Source organism: Babylonia areolata, chromosome 35, assembly GCF_041734735.1.
Source record: "Babylonia areolata isolate BAREFJ2019XMU chromosome 35, ASM4173473v1, whole genome shotgun sequence".
Classification (NCBI taxonomy): Eukaryota; Metazoa; Mollusca; class Gastropoda; order Neogastropoda; family Buccinidae; genus Babylonia; species Babylonia areolata.
The window spans coordinates 19,273,569-19,292,596 of NC_134910.1; the positions used below are offsets into that span (position 1 = coordinate 19,273,569).

The 19,028-nt window shown below is 41.5% G+C and overlaps 1 protein-coding gene across 1 annotated transcript in view; it reads left to right on the forward strand.

Annotated features, from left to right (window-relative positions):
- LOC143277745 (carnitine O-palmitoyltransferase 1, liver isoform-like) overlaps positions 1–19,028 on the forward strand; it is a 58,890-nt gene that overhangs the window by 28,357 nt on the left and 11,505 nt on the right. Inside the window, exons 6-16 of the mRNA XM_076582648.1 lie at positions 952–1,056; positions 2,427–2,558; positions 5,821–5,875; positions 6,879–7,008; positions 8,333–8,472; positions 8,894–9,099; positions 10,709–10,859; positions 13,062–13,133; positions 14,292–14,452; positions 17,752–17,908; positions 18,304–18,420. Coding sequence (XP_076438763.1) covers positions 952–1,056; positions 2,427–2,558; positions 5,821–5,875; positions 6,879–7,008; positions 8,333–8,472; positions 8,894–9,099; positions 10,709–10,859; positions 13,062–13,133; positions 14,292–14,452; positions 17,752–17,908; positions 18,304–18,420 — 1,426 coding nt within the window. The remainder of the gene's footprint in view (positions 1–951; positions 1,057–2,426; positions 2,559–5,820; positions 5,876–6,878; positions 7,009–8,332; positions 8,473–8,893; positions 9,100–10,708; positions 10,860–13,061; positions 13,134–14,291; positions 14,453–17,751; positions 17,909–18,303; positions 18,421–19,028) is intronic.

Consider the following 19,028-nt stretch of genomic DNA (forward strand, 5'->3'; position numbering starts at 1 on the left):
ATTCCTGTAATTTGTGTTTGTATTTCTTTTTGTCACAACACATTTCTCAGTGTGAAATTTGGGCTGCTCTCCCCAGGGAGAGTGCGTCGCTACACTACAGCGCCACCCATTTTTTAATATTTTTTCCTGCATGCAGTTTTATTTGTTTTTCCTTTTGAAGTGGATTTTTCTACAGAATTTTTCCAGGAACAACCCTTTTAATGCTGTGGGTTCTTTTATGTGCGCTAAGTGCTTGCTGCACGTGGGACCTCAGTTTATTGTCTCATCCGAATGACTAGCGTCCAGACCACCACTCAAGGTCTAGTGGAGGTGGAGAAAATATCTGCGGTTGAGCCGTGATTTGAACCAGCGTGCTAAGATTCTCTAGCTTCCTAGGCGGACACATTACCTCTAGGCCATCACTCCACATTTTGCTCCTATTTTGTAATGATAAGTAACCAAACCTGGCATCCCAGCCTACATCTTGTCATGATTTTTGAATGTTTGTCCATATGCAACATAAAATCCAGTTTCATATCATGCAGCCCTCAGAAAGTTCTGTACATACAAAAATCTTGAAAGATTGGTATGATGGGTCACAGAAAGAGACTGAGAGAGAGAGAGAGAATGTGTCATTCTTGTGATCAAGTCAGACTGAGAGAGAGAGAGAATGTGTCATTCTTGTGATCAAGTCAGACTGAGAGAGAGAGAGAATATGTCATTCTTGTGATCAAGTCAGACTGAGAGAGAGAGAATATGTGTCATTCTTGTGATCAAGTCAGAATGCTGCCATACTGTTTTGCTGGGTGTTTAATGTGATGTATTTCATTGCAAGTATGGAGGTGAAATTGTGAGGAAGTAACCCAAATTTCACTCACAGAAATCTGATGTGGCAAAGAGAAATACAATGCAATGCATTTCAGTACAGTGAATTACAGTGCAACACAGTACAGTTCCATGGTGCTGTTTCAGGGAGAAGTATGTGTACCTGATGGGTCGCAGTCCCCTGCCCATCAACAGCAACTACTACATCATGGACCAATGCAACTGGTCCCCCACCTACTCCCAGTCCTCCAGGTAAAGCTTGCAGGGGGCAGGGGGGGTGGAAGGGGAGGGGGGGTGGGATCAGAGTACTGGTCATTGATTTTCTGTTGGTTCACTGGGAGGTGATTTAGACAGGGTTTATAGGGTGGGATGGGGGTATTAAGATTTTTTTTTTTTTCAAAATGTGTGAATGTGTGTGTGTTTTGTGCTGTGTGTCAAAGAGAGAGAGAGAGAGTGAGTGTGTTTGAGTTTATCTGAATTTACTTGTATTTATGAGTGTGTGTGTGTGTGTGTATTTATGACAAAATCTGGGCATCCTAACTAATCCATAGCGTTGGGTGTGCATTTTGATTTTTTTAAAATTACATTTAATTACACATACTTAACCGTGACCCAACTAGTGCAGACTCCGACAGGGGTCTGACACATTACATTATTTTTGCTATACTGATATCTATTTGTAATAACTACCGTAAAGTTTGGTCTGTTGAGCGCACTGGTATATAAGCTGCACCCACTAAATTTTGGAAAAAATTGAACTTTATACATACATAAGCCGCACCGGTTTATAAGCCGCACTTATTTCCGGTACCGGAACACATACTGATACTACAGAAAAGCTGTCGATACTGTAGGTTATGAAATAAACACAAGCGGGAACTACACAAAGAAAAGCAAGCGAAAATACTGCTAGTGCCATAAAAAAATAATAAATAAACACAACAAAAATAAGATCCATAATTTAGGGATAGTCACATTTATTCAACGTCATCCTGCTCACTGAATCCACTAAAATCTTCGTCTTCAGTGTCCAAGTTGAAGAGAACCAGCACAGCTTCCTCCGCCATCTTGTCACTGACTTCAGCCTCGCTTTCACTTCATGAACATGAAGGTGTAGGTTGCTGCTGGTTCGTCACTTGCACTGTCGTCTGCTAGGTCGATCGCCTTCAATTTAAAGGCTGCATCATAGGCATTACGTCGCGTTTTCGGCATGATGAGGGTGTACGCTTGAGCAGAGTAGAACTGAATGCTGATCTGAAGGCTTTAATGTGTGTGGATTTCATTTATAAAATGTGAACAGTTAGCACACTATCTTGAAGTTCATCCAAAAATTCATGGACAGAAATCATGATTTTGGTGAGTTGAAGGGCAGCTAAGAATAGACGAGAACGTGACACTCCTGGGATTGTTAAAATCCTCAAACAAGCCGCATCATTGTATAAGCCGCAGAGGTTGAAGCTGGGGTAAAAAGTCGCGGCTTATAGACCTAACTTTACAGTATCTAATATCTGTCTATTCAAAATTCAAGCAAAAAAATACTTTATTAATCCACATGGAAATTATAAGATCTATCAATCTGTCTGTCAATCTGTCTATATATCTATTTCTTACTCATGTTTCAGAGGAGCCACCATGTTGCACCAGCTGCTAACATGCAAGCAGCAGATTGAGCGACAGTCATTTGAGCCACTGGTTATACGTAACACCATCCCCATCTGCATGGCCCAGTATGAACGTATCTTCTCCACCACACGGTGAGTTTAAAACCATCCTATCTGTATGGCCCAGTATGAACGTATCTTCTCCACCACACGGTGAGTTTAAAACCATCCTATCTGTATGGCCCAGTATGAACATATGTTTTCCACCACACGGTGAGTGTAACACCATCCTACTTGTATGGCCCAGTATGAACATATCTTCTCCACCACACGGTGAGTGTACCATCCCATCTGCATGGCCCAGTATGAACATATCTTCTCCACCACACGGTGAGTGTACCATCCCATCTGCATGGCCCAGTATGAACATATCTTCTCCACCACACGGTGAGTGTACCATCCCATCTGCATGGCCCAGTATGAACATATCTTCTCCACCACACGGTGAGTGTACCATCCCATCTGCATGGCCCAGTATGAACATATCTTCTCCACCACACGGTGAGTGTACCATCCCATCTGTATGGCCCAGTATGAATATATCTTCTCCACCACACGGTGAGTGTAACACCATCCTTTCTGCATGGCTCAGTATGAACGTATTTTCTCCACCACACGGTGAGTGTAACACCATCCTATCTGCATGGCCCAGTATGAATGTATTTTCTCCACCACACGGTGAGTGTAACACCATCCTATCTGCATGGCCCAGTATGAATGTATTTTCTCCACCACACGGTGAGTGTAACACCATCCTATCTGCATGGCCCAGTATGAATGTATTTTCTCCACCACACGGTGAGTGTAACACCATCCATCTGTATGGCCCAGTATGAATGTATTTTCTCCACCACACGGTGAGTGTAACACCATCCTATCTGCATGGCCCAGTATGAATGTATTTTCTCCACCACACGGTGAGTGTAACACCATCCTATCTGCATGGCCCAGTATGAATGTATTTTCTCCACCACACGGTGAGTGTAACACCATCCTATCTGCATGGCCCAGTATGAACGTATTTTCTCTATCACACGGTGAGTGTAACACCATCCCATCTGTATGGCCCAGTATGAATGTATTTTCTCTATCACACGGTGAGTGTAACACCATCCTATCTGTATGGCCCAGTATGAATGTATTTTCTCCACCACACGGTGAGTGTAACACCATCCTATCTGCATGGCCCAGTATGAATGTATTTTCTCTATCACACGGTGAGTGTAACACCATCCTATCTGCATGGCCCAGTATGAATGTATTTTCTCCACCACACGGTGAGTGTAACACCATCCCATCTGTATGGCCCAGTATGAATGTATTTTCTCCACCACACGGTGAGTGTAACACCATCCTATCTGTATGGCCCAGTATGAATGTATTTTCTCTATCACACGGTGAGTGTAACACCATCCTATCTGCATGGCCCAGTATGAATGTATTTTCTCCACCACACGGTGAGTGTAACACCATCCCATCTGTATGGCCCAGTATGAATGTATTTTCTCCACCACACGGTGAGTGTAACACCATCCTATCTGCATGGCCCAGTATGAATGTATTTTCTCTATCACACGGTGAGTGTAACACCATCCTATCTGCATGGCCCAGTATGAATGTATTTTCTCCACCACACGGTGAGTGTAACACCATCCCATCTGTATGGCCCAGTATGAATGTATTTTCTCCACCACACGGTGAGTGTAACACCATCCCATCTGTATGGCCCAGTATGAATGTATTTTCTCCACCACACGGTGAGTGTAACACCATCCCATCTGTATGGCCCAGTATGAATGTATTTTCTCCACCACACGGTGAGTGTAACACCATCCCATCTGTATGGCCCAGTATGAATGTATTTTCTCCACCACACGGTGAGTGTAACACCATCCCATCTGTATGGCCCAGTATGAATGTATTTTCTCCACCACACGGTGAGTGTAACACCATCCCATCTGTATGGCCCAGTATGAATGTATTTTCTCCACCACACGGTGAGTGTAACACCATCCCATCTGTATGGCCCAGTATGAATGTATTTTCTCCACCACACGGTGAGTGTAACACCATCCCATCTGTATGGCCCAGTATGAATGTATTTTCTCCACCACACGGTGAGTGTAACACCATCCCATCTGTATGGCCCAGTATGAATGTATTTTCTCCACCACACGGTGAGTGTAACACCATCCCATCTGTATGGCCCAGTATGAATGTATTTTCTCCACCACACGGTGAGTGTAACACCATCCCATCTGTATGGCCCAGTATGAATGTATTTTCTCCACCACACGGTGAGTGTAACACCATCCCATCTGTATGGCCCAGTATGAATGTATTTTCTCCACCACACGGTGAGTGTAACACCATCCCATCTGTATGGCCCAGTATGAATGTATTTTCTCCACCACACGGTGAGTGTAACACCATCCCATCTGTATGGCCCAGTATGAATGTATTTTCTCCACCACACGGTGAGTGTAACACCATCCCATCTGTATGGCCCAGTATGAATGTATTTTCTCCACCACACGGTGAGTGTAACACCATCCCATCTGTATGGCCCAGTATGAATGTATTTTCTCCACCACACGGTGAGTGTAACACCATCCCATCTGTATGGCCCAGTATGAATGTATTTTCTCTATCACACGGTGAGTGTAACACCATCCCATCTGTATGGCCCAGTATGAATGTATTTTCTCCACCACACGGTGAGTGTAACACCATCCCATCTGTATGGCCCAGTATGAATGTATTTTCTCCACCACACGGTGAGTGTAACACCATCCCATCTGTATGGCCCAGTATGAATGTATTTTCTCCACCACACGGTGAGTGTAACACCATCCCATCTGTATGGCCCAGTATGAATGTATTTTCTCCACCACACGGTGAGGGCTGTTTTGTTTTTTCAATTGTTTGTTTGTTTTAGTTTGTATAGGGTCTTTAATGTTATTGTGGAGTGGGTGAAGGGGAGAGGGAGGGTGTGGGCATGTTTGTGTGGGAGGTGGGTGGGTGTGTGTGTTTGTTTATGAGGTGTGGGTGAAGGGTGTAATGTGGGTGAGTGAGTGTGTTGAGAAATATCAGTGTGATAGAAACAGTAGTTCAGTTATAGCCCTTTCAAACATCTCAAAGTACTCACCAATAACATGTTAATCGGACCCAGCCACACAAGAACACACACACACACACACACACACACACACACACACGCACATGAAGATATAGATGTGTATTTAATTTTAAAGAATAGAAAGTATGTAATGGAGATCCTCAGAAATGTAGAAACTGCTCAAAAAGAAATCTATCTAGATTCTGTTTTTTTTTTTTTTTTGTTCTTCTTATGCAGAGTTCCTGGTGAAGAAATGGACACACTAGTGCATTACGACATGCTGGAAACAAAGGTTGGTATTACAGTTTATGAGTTTTGGTCCAAAGTCAAACTGATGTGAAAATTGTTCTGACGTATTCAATTTCAGCAAGCTATGATGCTAAGAAACAAAAATATTCCTACACTTTCCAGTGTGTTGTCTGGGGGAGCCTTGGGGATGACTCAGTGAAGGGTAGGCCTTGGTTTTAGATGCTGACCAGTGGCACAAGGAGACCACAGCAGCCTTAGAACAGAAACTGACTGGTGGGTTTTCCCGCTTTATGCAGCTGATATTTCCTGTGCCAGAAAAATGTCGATCAGAAGAAAGGGTGGCGCTATTGTCTCTCCAGTTAAGCACTTGAAATAGTAAATAAAACACATCATGCACAGTTAGTGAAAGGTGTGCTTCCTTTTCTTTCCATTACATGACCAACATCAGTTTCCTGATGAATCTGTAGTGGTTGATGCGTACTGAGTATTTTTGTGTGTCCATAACTCATTGACATGATCTTTAACGTGTGTGTTTGATCTTTGCTTGTGCATACACACAAACAGCGTTCAGGCACTAACAGGTCTACAGGTATGTTGTCCTGGGACATTGGAAAAATCTCCACTCTTCTCTCACCAGGTGTGCCAAAACTGGGGATCGAACTCAGAAAACTCTAGTGAGAATTCAATGCTCTAACCATTTGGCCAGCACACCCATGTGCTTTCCATTGATACCAAATACATGATTGTTAGTTGCTGTCAAGCCACTTTCCATTGATACCAAATATATGCTTGTTAGTTGCTGGCAAGCCACTTTCCATTGATACCAAATACATGATTGTTAGTTGCTGTCAAGGTACTTTCTGTTGATACCAAATACATGATTGTTAGTTACTGGCAAGGTAACGTAAATTTTCTTATCAAAAGTGGTAAAGTGTATGTGTTGGCAGTGTCTGTTTGCCCAGTGCAAGCATGCATGATGCGAAAAGCAGCCTATGCACACTGCCCCTTGTATGGATAGTATCAAAAGAGACTGTGTACTGTTGCAGCACGTGGTGGTGTACTGTAACGGGGTGATGTACACACTGGAGGTATACGACTCACACAGACGACTGCTGCCACCACAGACCCTGCAGAAACAGCTCCAGTGGATCATTGATGATGCCCAGAACTACCAAGGTACACCACTGGAGGGAGAGTCTTCTTCTTTGTTTGGTTTTATATTCTGTTGTCTTGTTTTCTTTGTGTTCTGTTGTGTAGTATTGCGTTCTGTTGCATTGTGTTGTGTTCTGTTGCATTTTGTTGTGTTATATTGTGTTGTGTTGTGTCCTATTGCGTTCTGTTGCATTGTGTTGTGTTATATTGTGTTGTATTGTGTTCTGTTGCATTGTGTTGTGTTATATTGTGTTGTATTGTGTTCTGTTGCATTGTGTTGTGTTGTATTGTGTTCTGTTGCATTCTGTTGCATTGTGTTGTGTTGTATTGTGTTCTGTTGCATTCTGTTGCATTGTGTTGTGTTATATTGTGTTGTATTGTGTTCTGTTGCATTCTGTTGTGTTGTATTGTGTTCTGTTGCATTGTGTTGTGTTATATTGTGTTGTATTGTGTCCTATTGCGTTCTGTTGCATTGTGTTGTGTTATATTGTGTTGTATTGTGTTCTGTTGCATTCTGTTGTGTTATATTGTGTTCTGTTGCATTCTGTTGCATTGTGTTGTGTTATATTGTGTTGTACTGTGTTCTGTTGCATTCTGTTGTGTTATATTGTGTTCTGTTGCATTGTGTTGTGTTATATTGTGTTGTATTGTGTTCTGTTGCATTCTGTTGCATTGTGTTGTGTTATATTGTGTTGTATTGTGTTCTGTTGCATTGTGTTGTGTTATATTGTGTTGTACTGTGTTCTGTTGCATTGTGTTGTGTTATATTGTGTTGTATTGTGTCCTATTGCGTTCTGTTGCATTGTATTGTGTTGTATTGCATTCTGTTGTGTTGTATTGCATTCTGTTGCATTGTATTGTGTATGTTGCATTGTATTGTGTTGTTGTGTTGTGTTGTGCTGTATTGTGTTCTGTTATGATGTGACAAATTATGATAAAAGAATGTTAAAAAATTGATTAAAGATTCCATAGCCATTTATGGTCATCAGGGCAGTGAATTCATATCCACTGTGTCCGAGGCTCAGGTTAGGAAGGTGGGGCCCCAACCTCTCCTTCCACTCTTTTAACCCTCCCTAACTGAAGTCATGTAACCATTCACACCTGGGTGGAGCAAGGAAAACTAGGGTAAAGGGGCTTTCCCAAGGACACACTGCCTTGAAGAAACGGGGATTTGAACCTTGATCACTGGTGAACACTGGGTCAGAAGTCCACTGCCTGACCAGATCTGCCACGGTGCCTCAACTTTGTATGTATGCAAAAAAAAAAAAAAGAAAAAGAAAAAGAGTTATATATCTGAAAATATACATGTATAGATATATATTTTTATATGCACATGTGTGTGTGACAGGGGAGTACACTCAGGGTCAGAGGTCCATCCCAGCCCTCACCACACTGGACAGGACGGCCTGGTGGAGGATTCGCAAGGACCACTTTGCCACCGGCGTCAACCGTGACTCGCTCCATGCTGTGGAGTCCGCCATTCTCTTTGTGAGGGTTGTTCTTGATAATATTCATAACAATGACAACAATGATAATGATAATGTTGATATAAAAAAGTATATGTATAGTTTGAGAGACAAATAGTGAATAATAAGTGCAAGCACCAGCGTCTTCATTTTCCATCATGCATCATCCATTGAGCCTTTAAGGCTTATGGTGGTTTTATTATTATTATTGTCATTATTATGATTATTATCACTATTGTTATAATGGTCATGATTATTGTTTTTAGTAGTTGTAGTTGTAGAAGTTATTATTTGTTATCTGTATTGTTGTTCTTATTGTTATCATCATTTGTTATAGTACTGTCTACTGAAAGGTTAACTTGAACTCCATCGATTTCAGAATGTCGTGGTTTACTGTCATCATTATCATCATCATCATCATAATACTCTCTGTCTGCCCAAAGGTGAACCTGGACACTCACTCCTTTGACTTCAAAGACGTGTCAGGCCGGGCGTCCTACCTGTTGCACGGTGACGGTCACAGCGTGTGGTTTGACAAGTCCTGCTGCATCTTCATCTTCAAGGACGGCAAGATGGGCATGAACTGCGAACACTCCTTCGCTGACGCCCCTGTCGTCGCCCACACCATGGAGTACAACATGGTGAACGAGTCAGTGGGCTTTTCTCAAGGCTGCTTACCTTTTCCAGTCTGTGTGTTTGTGTGTGTGTGAGTGGGGTGTTGGGGTGTAGGGGACGTGTGTGGAGGGAGGACGGAGTGGAGGTGGGAAGAGGAGCGTGTGTGTTGGGGTGGGGGTATTATATGCGAGTATGTTGGGGGTGGGGCAGGGGGTAGTGTCTGTGTGTGTGTGTATGTGCGTGACCTGATTGATCTGTGTTGAAGTCTCCATTTGTTGGTGTTTGTGTACTTTTATATGTGTGTGGTGTATGTGAGTGTGTGGTGTGTGTGATTTTGTAGTTTTTGGTGTATGTGTGTTTAATGTGTTTCTTACTGTATGTGCGTGTGTTTGCGTATTAAGGTGTTACAGTGTTTTGTGTGTGTGTGTGTTTGTGTGAGACAGAGTGAGTGAGTGTGTGTATTGTATTGTTTTGTATTGCATTGTATTTTTTATCAAAAAATGATTTCTCTGTGTGAAATTTGGGTTGTTTTCCCACGTGAGAGCATTTTTCCACAGTGCAGCACCACCTTCTTTTCCTAGGTCCTTTTCATTTCAGTCTGCAGGTGTATTTGTTTGCTGTCAAACAAAGTGAATTTTTCTGTTGAATTTTGCCATGAAGGAAATCATGACATTAGCAGTTTTGCATATAGCTTTGACCTAAGAGATTGGCAAAAGATCAAACTTATCTTCACTCTTTACCTGCCAGGCAGTTTGGCAGGGATTCACAAACACATGTTCTTCACATGTGGAGCATATGTGGAGTGGTGGCCTGGTGTAAGGTGTCCACCTTGTGAGTGAGAGAATGTGAGGGTCTGGGATCAAGTCCCACACTCGCCAGAATTTTCTTCCCCTCCTCTAGTAATATAGTGGTCATCTGAATGCTAGTCCTTTGGATGAGAAGATAAACTGAGGTCCCTTGTGCATTATCAGTATCAGTATCAGTAGCTCAAGGAGGCGTCACTGCGTTGGGTCAAATCCATATACGCTACACCACATCTGCCAATCAGATGCCTGACCAGCAGCATAACCCAACGCATTTAGTCAGGCCTTGAGAAATAAAAAGAAAAAAAAGAGAAAAAATTAAAGAAAATAAATAAATTAAAAATAATAGATAAATAAATAATTTATGTGCAGCATGAATTTAGTGCATATAAAAGAATTCATGGCAACAATAGGGTTGTCCCTGGAAAAATTCAATTGAAAAATGTGCTCTGAAAGTGAATCAAAAACACTTGCCTCCTGTAAAAAAAAAAAGAAGAAAAAAAAGGTAGCACTGTACTGTAATGACATGCTCTTCCAGGGGAGAGCAACCTGAACTTCACTCAGAGAAATCTGCTGTGACAAAAAGCATTACATTAAAATACAATTCAATACAATACAGTACAGTACAGTACAGTACAGTAGCAATACAATGCAATACAATGCAATGCAATGCAAAGCATATTAAAGTCCCAAGGTTGTAACAACTCATCTGTTGCACCATTCATGTCTTTTTAATGTCTGAAAAAATAGAATGATTGGGGTTGTTGTGCAAGTCTCTTTATGAAATAATAAAGTTTGTTTTTTTTGTATTTTTTCATATATGTGGGGGTTGTTGTTCAGGGTGTTGCAAGGGCTGCATGATGAGCAAGGGAGACCACTGCCATTGAACACCCCCTGCTCCACCCAGTGCCGCAACCCAACCCGTCTGATCTGGGAGGTGGACAGTGTGCTGGAGAATCACATCTCTCACGCCCTCACCCTGCACCAACAGGTACCAGGGGTTTTCTTCACACACCACAGCTCTGTCTTCTTTTGAATCTTGTTTTGTTGTTGATCGCATCTTCACCTCGTCTCTGTAAAGAGTCTGTGGAGCACCTCTCAGAAGAATTGTTCACCAAATTTCTTCTGGTCAAGTCCCAGAGTCTGTGGCCTTTCATGCTCTGCTGTCTAGGTGACCTTAGTTTCAATACGTCTACACTTCTGTGCTTGGGATGAGTCCTGTAAATGTCTTCAGTGTAGGCAGATTCATGGGGGTCTGTTGCTGGAGGGATGTGGTGGCGGTGTCCACTCTGGGAGGGATGCTCACCCAGTCTCTCTCCACGACTAAGTCATTATTGTCGTTAGTAGGGGGATTTAGTAGTTGGTGTCCTAAGTATGTTAAATCAGAACAGGCACCACTGAACACCACCGAAGTGAATCAGCAGCAGTGCAGGGTTTTCTCTGGTGTGTGGCCTCCTGGCGACCTAACATCAATGGCTCCCTGCAGACTGCCAATGTTGGGCCGTGACGGACAAACCCGGGTGTGGCTGTGTATGGGGGCCTCGGAATGAGCAGTGTGGGAGTGATGCCACTGAAATGGTGCAGATGACAGGACAGGGGAAAAAAAGAAGAAAAAAATGTTGTGGTCTGTTAGTGGTGTGTCAAAGCCAAGGTCTATACAGGTGATTTTCTTGTCCGTTCTGCAATGTTGTCAGTCTATCATTTTTTCTGGATTCCCCTCTGTCTCCCTCCCTCAACAGTTCCTTGGAGGACTGTTTTAGCAACGCCACTGGATCTTGTTACATGGCTATACCAGTGTAGCTTTCTTACTGATATCAGCAGATCTTTACTTGGTGGTGTCTTATAGTATCTTACACTACTTAACTGACATCAGCAGATCTTTACTTGGTGGTGTCTTATAGTATCTTACACTCCTTAACTGACATCAGCAGATCTTTACATGGTGGTGTCTTATAGTATCTTACACTCCTTAACTGACATCAGCAGATCTTTACATGGTGGTGTCTTATAGTATCTTACACTCCTTAACTGACATCAGCAGATCTTTACATGGTGGTGTCTTATAGTATCTTACACTCCTTAACTGACATCAGCAGATCTTTACATGGTGGTGTCATTTTGTTTCTTACACTATTTAACTGACATCAGCAGATCTATATAAGGTGGTGTTGTGTCGTATCTTACACTACTTAACTGACATCAGCAGATCTTTACAAGGTGGTGTCGTGCAGTATCTTACACTACGTAACTGACTTCAGCAGATCTTTACATGGTGGTGTTTTATCATACCTTACACTCCTTTACTGACATCAGCAGATCTTTACAAGGTGGTGTCTTGTCATATCTTACACTACTTAACTGACATCAGCAAATCTTTACAAGGTGGTGTTATATCGTATCTTACACTCTTTAACTGACATCAGCAGATCTTTACAAGGTGGTGTTGTATCATATCTTACACTCCTTTAATGACATCAGCAGATCTTTACAAGGTGGTGTTATATCATATCTTACACTCTTTAACTGACATCAGCAGATCTTTACAAGGTGATGTTGTATCATATCTTACACTCTTTAACTGACATCATCAGATCTTTACAAGGTGGTGTTATATCATATCTTACACTCTTTAACTGACATCATCAGATCTTTACAAGGTGATGTTGTATCATATCTTACACTCTTTAACTGACATCATCAGATCTTTACAAGGTGGTGTTATATCATATCTTACACTCTTTAACTGACATCAGCAGATCTTTACAAGGTGGTGTTGTATCGTATCTAATACTCTTTAACTGACATCAACAGATCTTTACAAGGTGGTGTTGTATCGTATCTTACACTCTTTAACTGACATCAGCAGATCTTTACAAGGTGGTGTTGTATCGTATCTAATACTCTTTAACTGACATCAGCAGATCTTTACAAGGTGGTGTTGTATCGTATCTTACACTCTTTAACTGACATCAGCAGATCTTTACAAGGTGGTGTTGTATCGTATCTAACACTCTTTTAACTGTATACAAGAAGTACTTGTACTTCAGACTTGCACCACATTGATTTTATTTCACCAAGGTTTAGCAGTTGTAAGGTTAATGTTTGCTTATGGTATGGTGACACTGACTTAACAGGATGTTGTGACCCCAACATTATGGTGACATCAGTGACCTTTGACTGTGTGTGTGTGCAGAACATTGATGACCTTGATTTGCAAGTTCATGACCACGACAACTTTGGCAAGGGCTTTATAAAAACCTGCAAGGTAAGGGAAAATGGTGTGTTCCCTGTGCAACAGATAACAGCCCTGGACAGTGGATGTTGTTCCACTGCCCCCCATGGCTGTAAGTGGCTATGGGACAGTCAGCCTTTTGCCTTTGGCTTGGAATCAGGGTGGGGCGTAAGATCAGTGATATGGTTTCGATGAGTGACAGAGTATGAATGTGAGATGTTTATTATATTTATTTACTGTTTTTTTAATCCTTCATTCATGGGTTGTAACTCCCATGTTTGCTGTGAGTGAGCTTTTACCTATATGGCTGTTTTGAATCACATCATTTTTTAGGCAGCATACACCATTTTCAGGGGTGTACATGCTTGGTAAGTTCATGTTTCCATAACCATCCAACCACTGATTTGGGATTTATAACATACTCATTTGATGCTGTGTGGTGCATACACATGAAGGGGTTCAGGGACTGGCAGGTCTGCGCATCTGCTGACCTGGCAACATCTCTTCCCTTTACTCACTAGACATAGTCAAGATCTGAACCCAGGACCCTCCAGTGGAAAGTCCGATGCACTGACCACTCAGTTATCTTGCCTGTCTGATCCATGTTGTTATTGGGGCAGAATGGGGACAGGTCATTACAGTTCACTACCATTTATAATCAGAATAATGTGATAGATACATAAACACAACAACACAAACATAGGCAAATCACAAACTTTTTTTTTTTTAAATCTAAGTGAATAGGAACAGGAATGCAAAGCTACAAACTCACAGGCATTTGATATTGCACCGTTAACAAATTCAATCTAAAAACAAAATTTTCAGTCAACACAAACCACCATTTTTGTGACCATCATTAACCATTGCCATGAAAAATTATGTTTAAGTGCGGTGAGCTTTCCACCGTTATTAGATCCACTTTTCATTGAAATTAGAAATTAAAGTTAAGATCATAATTAACTGACCAAGCCCCTGAAAACAGAATCTGGCTGCCTATATAGGGAGCGGGGGTAGGGGTGGGGGGTGGACACAAACATAAAAGTCCGGTATAGATAATAAGTGAAAATGGAATTTGTACCCCATGAACACCAAAGAATAATAAAAAGAATCAGGCTGTCCATATGAAGACAGAAGATGAAGAATTAGTCAATCTCCGTGCTTTCTCTCAAACCATACTGCACTGTTGTGCAGGTCAGTCCAGATGCCTTCATCCAGATGGCACTTCAGGCAACCTATCTGAAGAACGCCGGCAAACTGGCCTTGACCTACGAAGCAGCGATGACCCGTCTGTATTTACAAGGACGCACTGAGACAGTGAGATCACTGACAACCAAGGCTTCAGCTTTTGCACGGTGAGTAAGTGTATGTGAGTGTGTGTGTTTGTGTGAATGTGTGTATATGTATGTGTGTGTGTTTGTGTTTGTTTGAGTGTGTGGGTGTGTGTGGGTGTGGGTGTGTGTGTGTGTGTGTGTGTGTAGCATGCTCGGCATGGTAATTGGGATGTCACAATTGGTTTTAGTGGTGAGCTACACACTGATGCCAACAGTCCTGACCTCTGTCAGACTACAGGCATGAAAGCACTCAGATATTTCTCTGTTTAATGAAATAAGACAAGTATCTCCACACTGTTTTGTTCAGATAGACAAATATATCCACACTGTCCTGTCTTTAGAATCAGATCCATAGTTTCGGACAGGTGCTACTTTAGTCACAGCAGATCTCTGTGTGAAATTTGGGCTGCTCTCCTTGGGGAGATTGCTTTGCCACAGTGCAGTGACACCTTTAAAAAAAAATTTTTTTTGTCTGCAAGTGTATTTGTTTTACAGTCAAAGTGGATTTTTCTGCAAAATTTTGCCAGGGACAACTGGTAAGTTCTTTTATGTACACTAAGTCTAAGCTGCACACAGAACCTTACTTTGTTCTTTTATGTACACTAAGTCTAAGCTGCACACAGAACCTTACTTTGTTCTTTTATGTACACTAAGTCTAAGCTGCACACAGAACCTTACTTTGTTCTTTTATGTACACTAAGTCTAAGCTGCACACAGAACCTTGCTTTGTTCTTTTATGTACACTAAGTCTAAGCTGCACACAGAACCTTACTTTGTTCTTTTATGTACACTAAGTCTAAGCTGCACACAGAACCTTGCTTTGTTCTTTTATGTACACTAAGTCTAAGCTGCACACAGAACCTTACTTTGTTCTTTTATGTACACTAAGTCTAAGCTGCACACAGAACCTTACTTTGTTCTTTTATGTACACTAAGTCTAAGCTGCACACAGAACCTTACTTTGTTCTTTTATGTACACTAAGTCTAAGCTGCACACAGAACCTTACTTTGTTCTTTTATGTACACTAAGTCTAAGCTGCACACAGAACCTTACTTTGTTCTTTTATGTACACTAAGTCTAAGCTGCACACAGAACCTTACTTTGTTCTTTTATGTACACTAAGTCTAAGCTGCACACAGAACCTTGCTTTGTTCTTTTATGTACACTAAGTCTAAGCTGCACACAGAACCTTGCTTTGTTCTTTTATGTACACTAAGTCTAAGCTGCACACAGAACCTTACTTTGTTCTTTTATGTACACTAAGTCTAAGCTGCACACAGAACCTTACTTTGTTCTTTTATGTACACTAAGTCTAAGCTGCACACAGAACCTTACTTTGTTCTTTTATGTACACTAAGTCTAAGCTGCACACAGAACCTTACTTTGTTCTTTTATGTACACTAAGTCTAAGCTGCACACAGAACCTTACTTTGTTCTTTTATGTACACTAAGTCTAAGCTGCACACAGAACCTTACTTTGTTCTTTTATGTACACTAAGTCTAAGCTGCACACAGAACCTTACTTTGTTCTTTTATGTACACTAAGTCTAAGCTGCACACAGAACCTTACTTTGTTCTTTTATGTACACTAAGTCTAAGCTGCACACAGAACCTTACTTTGTTCTTTTATGTACACTAAGTCTAAGCTGCACACAGAACCTTACTTTGTTCTTTTATGTACACTAAGTCTAAGCTGCACACAGAACCTTACTTTGTTCTTTTATGTACACTAAGTCTAAGCTGCACACAGAACCTTACTTTGTTCTTTTATGTACACTAAGTCTAAGCTGCACACAGAACCTTACTTTGTTCTTTTATGTACACTAAGTCTAAGCTGCACACAGAACCTTACTTTGTTCTTTTATGTACACTAAGTCTAAGCTGCACACAGAACCTTACTTTGTTCTTTTATGTACACTAAGTCTAAGCTGCACACAGAACCTTACTTTGTTCTTTTATGTACACTAAGTCTAAGCTGCACACAGAACCTTACTTTGTTCTTTTATGTACACTAAGTCTAAGCTGCACACAGAACCTTACTTTGTTCTTTTATGTACACTAAGTCTAAGCTGCACACAGAACCTTGCTTTGTTCTTTTATGTACACTAAGTCTAAGCTGCACACAGAACCTTACTTTGTTCTTTTATGTACACTAAGTCTAAGCTGCACACAGAACCTTCCTTTGTTCTTTTATGTACACTAAGTCTAAGCTGCACACAGAACCTTACTTTGTTCTTTTATGTACACTAAGTCTAAGCTGCACACAGAACCTTGCTTTGTTCTTTTATGTACACTAAGTCTAAGCTGCACACAGAACCTTACTTTGTTCTTTTATGTACACTAAGTCTAAGCTGCACACAGAACCTTACTTTGTTCTTTTATGTACACTAAGTCTAAGCTGCACACAGAACCTTACTTTGTTCTTTTATGTACACTAAGTCTAAGCTGCACACAGAACCTTCCTTTGTTCTTTTATGTACACTAAGTCTAAGCTGCACACAGAACCTTACTTTGTTCTTTTATGTACACTAAGTCTAAGCTGCACACAGAACCTTACTTTGTTCTTTTATGTACACTAAGTCTAAGCTGCACACAGAACCTTACTTTGTTCTTTTATGTACACTAAGTCTAAGCTGCACACAGAACCTTACTTTGTTCTTTTATGTACACTAAGTCTAAGCTGCACACAGAACCTTACTTTGTCGTCTTATCAAAAAACACAGCAGCCAGACCAGCACCCAAGATCTAGTGGAGTTGGGAGTAAAAAAAATCCAGGTCTGTATATATGGAACTGGAACCTGTGGACACTCATTTCCTAGTGGGGCATGTTACCGCTGGGCCACCGCTCCATTCCACACGGACTCTTGTGTTGTTAGACGCATGAGGCAGTCAAAATGCTCCATTCTCCATGGTCCTCAACCAGTCTGCTGGTGTCTGTCGCCATGAGGTTTCTCTCCACTGTTCATAAGCAGATCACCTTGGGCTGTCCCTCTTTCTATGGCCTGTAGGTGTCCAGTTCATGACTTGGTGAGTGATTCTTGTTGAAGGGAGCCTCAGTACATGTCCCAGCCAGTAAAGAAGCTGTTTGCCGATGATTGCTGGCGTGACAGGCCAGTGGGATCCCTCTGTCTTCACTATCTGAAATAAAATCATACCATTTAATGCCAAGGATCTTGTGTAGACCTTTGGTCTCAAAGGCATTCAATTTTTTCTTCTGTGTGTTCTTACGTTGCCAAGATTCACAGTGGTAGAGGGGGGTGGATAGAACCTTTGAGATGAAGAAAAGCACAAAGAAACAGTGTTCCTTTCTGGGTGACAGAGCGTTTGTTAACAACACGGTGAGCAACGCGGACAAGCGACGCCTGCTGAGGGAGGCCTGTGACCATCACCAGGTCATGTACAAGGATGCCATGAATGGAAAGGCCATTGACAGACATCTGTTCGCTCTCTATGTCGCCAGTCGTGGCATGGGATATGTAAGTGGGCCTGCTTGTTGTAGCGGTGTGTGTGTGTGTGTGTGTGTGTGTGTGTGTGTGTGTTCTCTAGTTTAAGGTCTTTTCACTGTAACTGATATAGACCAGGCATGGGTCGAAAAAAAGCAAGTATGAGGGGGCACTTTTTTGTATGCATCATGAACAGAATCATATTACTTGTATGAAACCTGTAAACAAAGGATTATAGATGCAACAACTTGAGGCAAGATCAAAAATGAGTTTAAGATGTATATGTTTAATGTGGTATGTACTTTGAATCATCGTTGTATGAATTGTGTCAGTGGAGGTTCTGTTAGTTGTATAATTTGCACATTGACAGTGTGTGTGTGAATTTGTTTGTGTGACTCACTATGTGTGTTTATGTGTTGACACTGCAGGACTGTGAGTTTCTGAAGAAGGTCCTGAGCATCCCGTGGACTCTGTCCACCAGTCAGCAACCTCAGCAACAGATCGCAACTGCCCCCAACTGTAATGAGCCACAGTACTACGACATGGTGCGTCCACTCTGTCTGTCTGTACATCTGTCTGTCTGTCCATCTGTAACAGCGACAGATTGCTGCCACCCTCAGCTGTGATCCATGTTGGGAAAGGGGTTGGGGGAATTGTGTAAGAGTGAAGGAAGGATATTGTACTGTCACCATCACAGTAAATCTTGTTATAACAGCATAATATGTACAGTAAAAACATGAATATTTGACAAAGAAATATGTGAGTAAAAGTCTTTTTGTAAAACTAAACTTGATTTCAAATAATACCATATGGGGATCAGTGCGGGTGGGTAAGAATGGAAAACCACACGCACACACGCACTTAAGTCAACAATGAAAGTAATGTCTGATTGTTAGTACTGAAAACTGCGAGAACCAGTTGTACAATGACATGATGAATTGTTTTTCTGCTCTATCTTGGCTTTTCTGTTTCTATAACAATAACTGAAATTGAGCATCAGTACCAGCTCACTGAAATCGAGCATCAGTACCAATACATGATGTGTTGTTTATGTCTATCCATTAACTGCATCTGTCCGGCATCTTCTTCCTTTTTTATTCTTTTTTTTCTTTATTTTATTTAAAGCACATGTGGTGTAGCATACATTGAATTG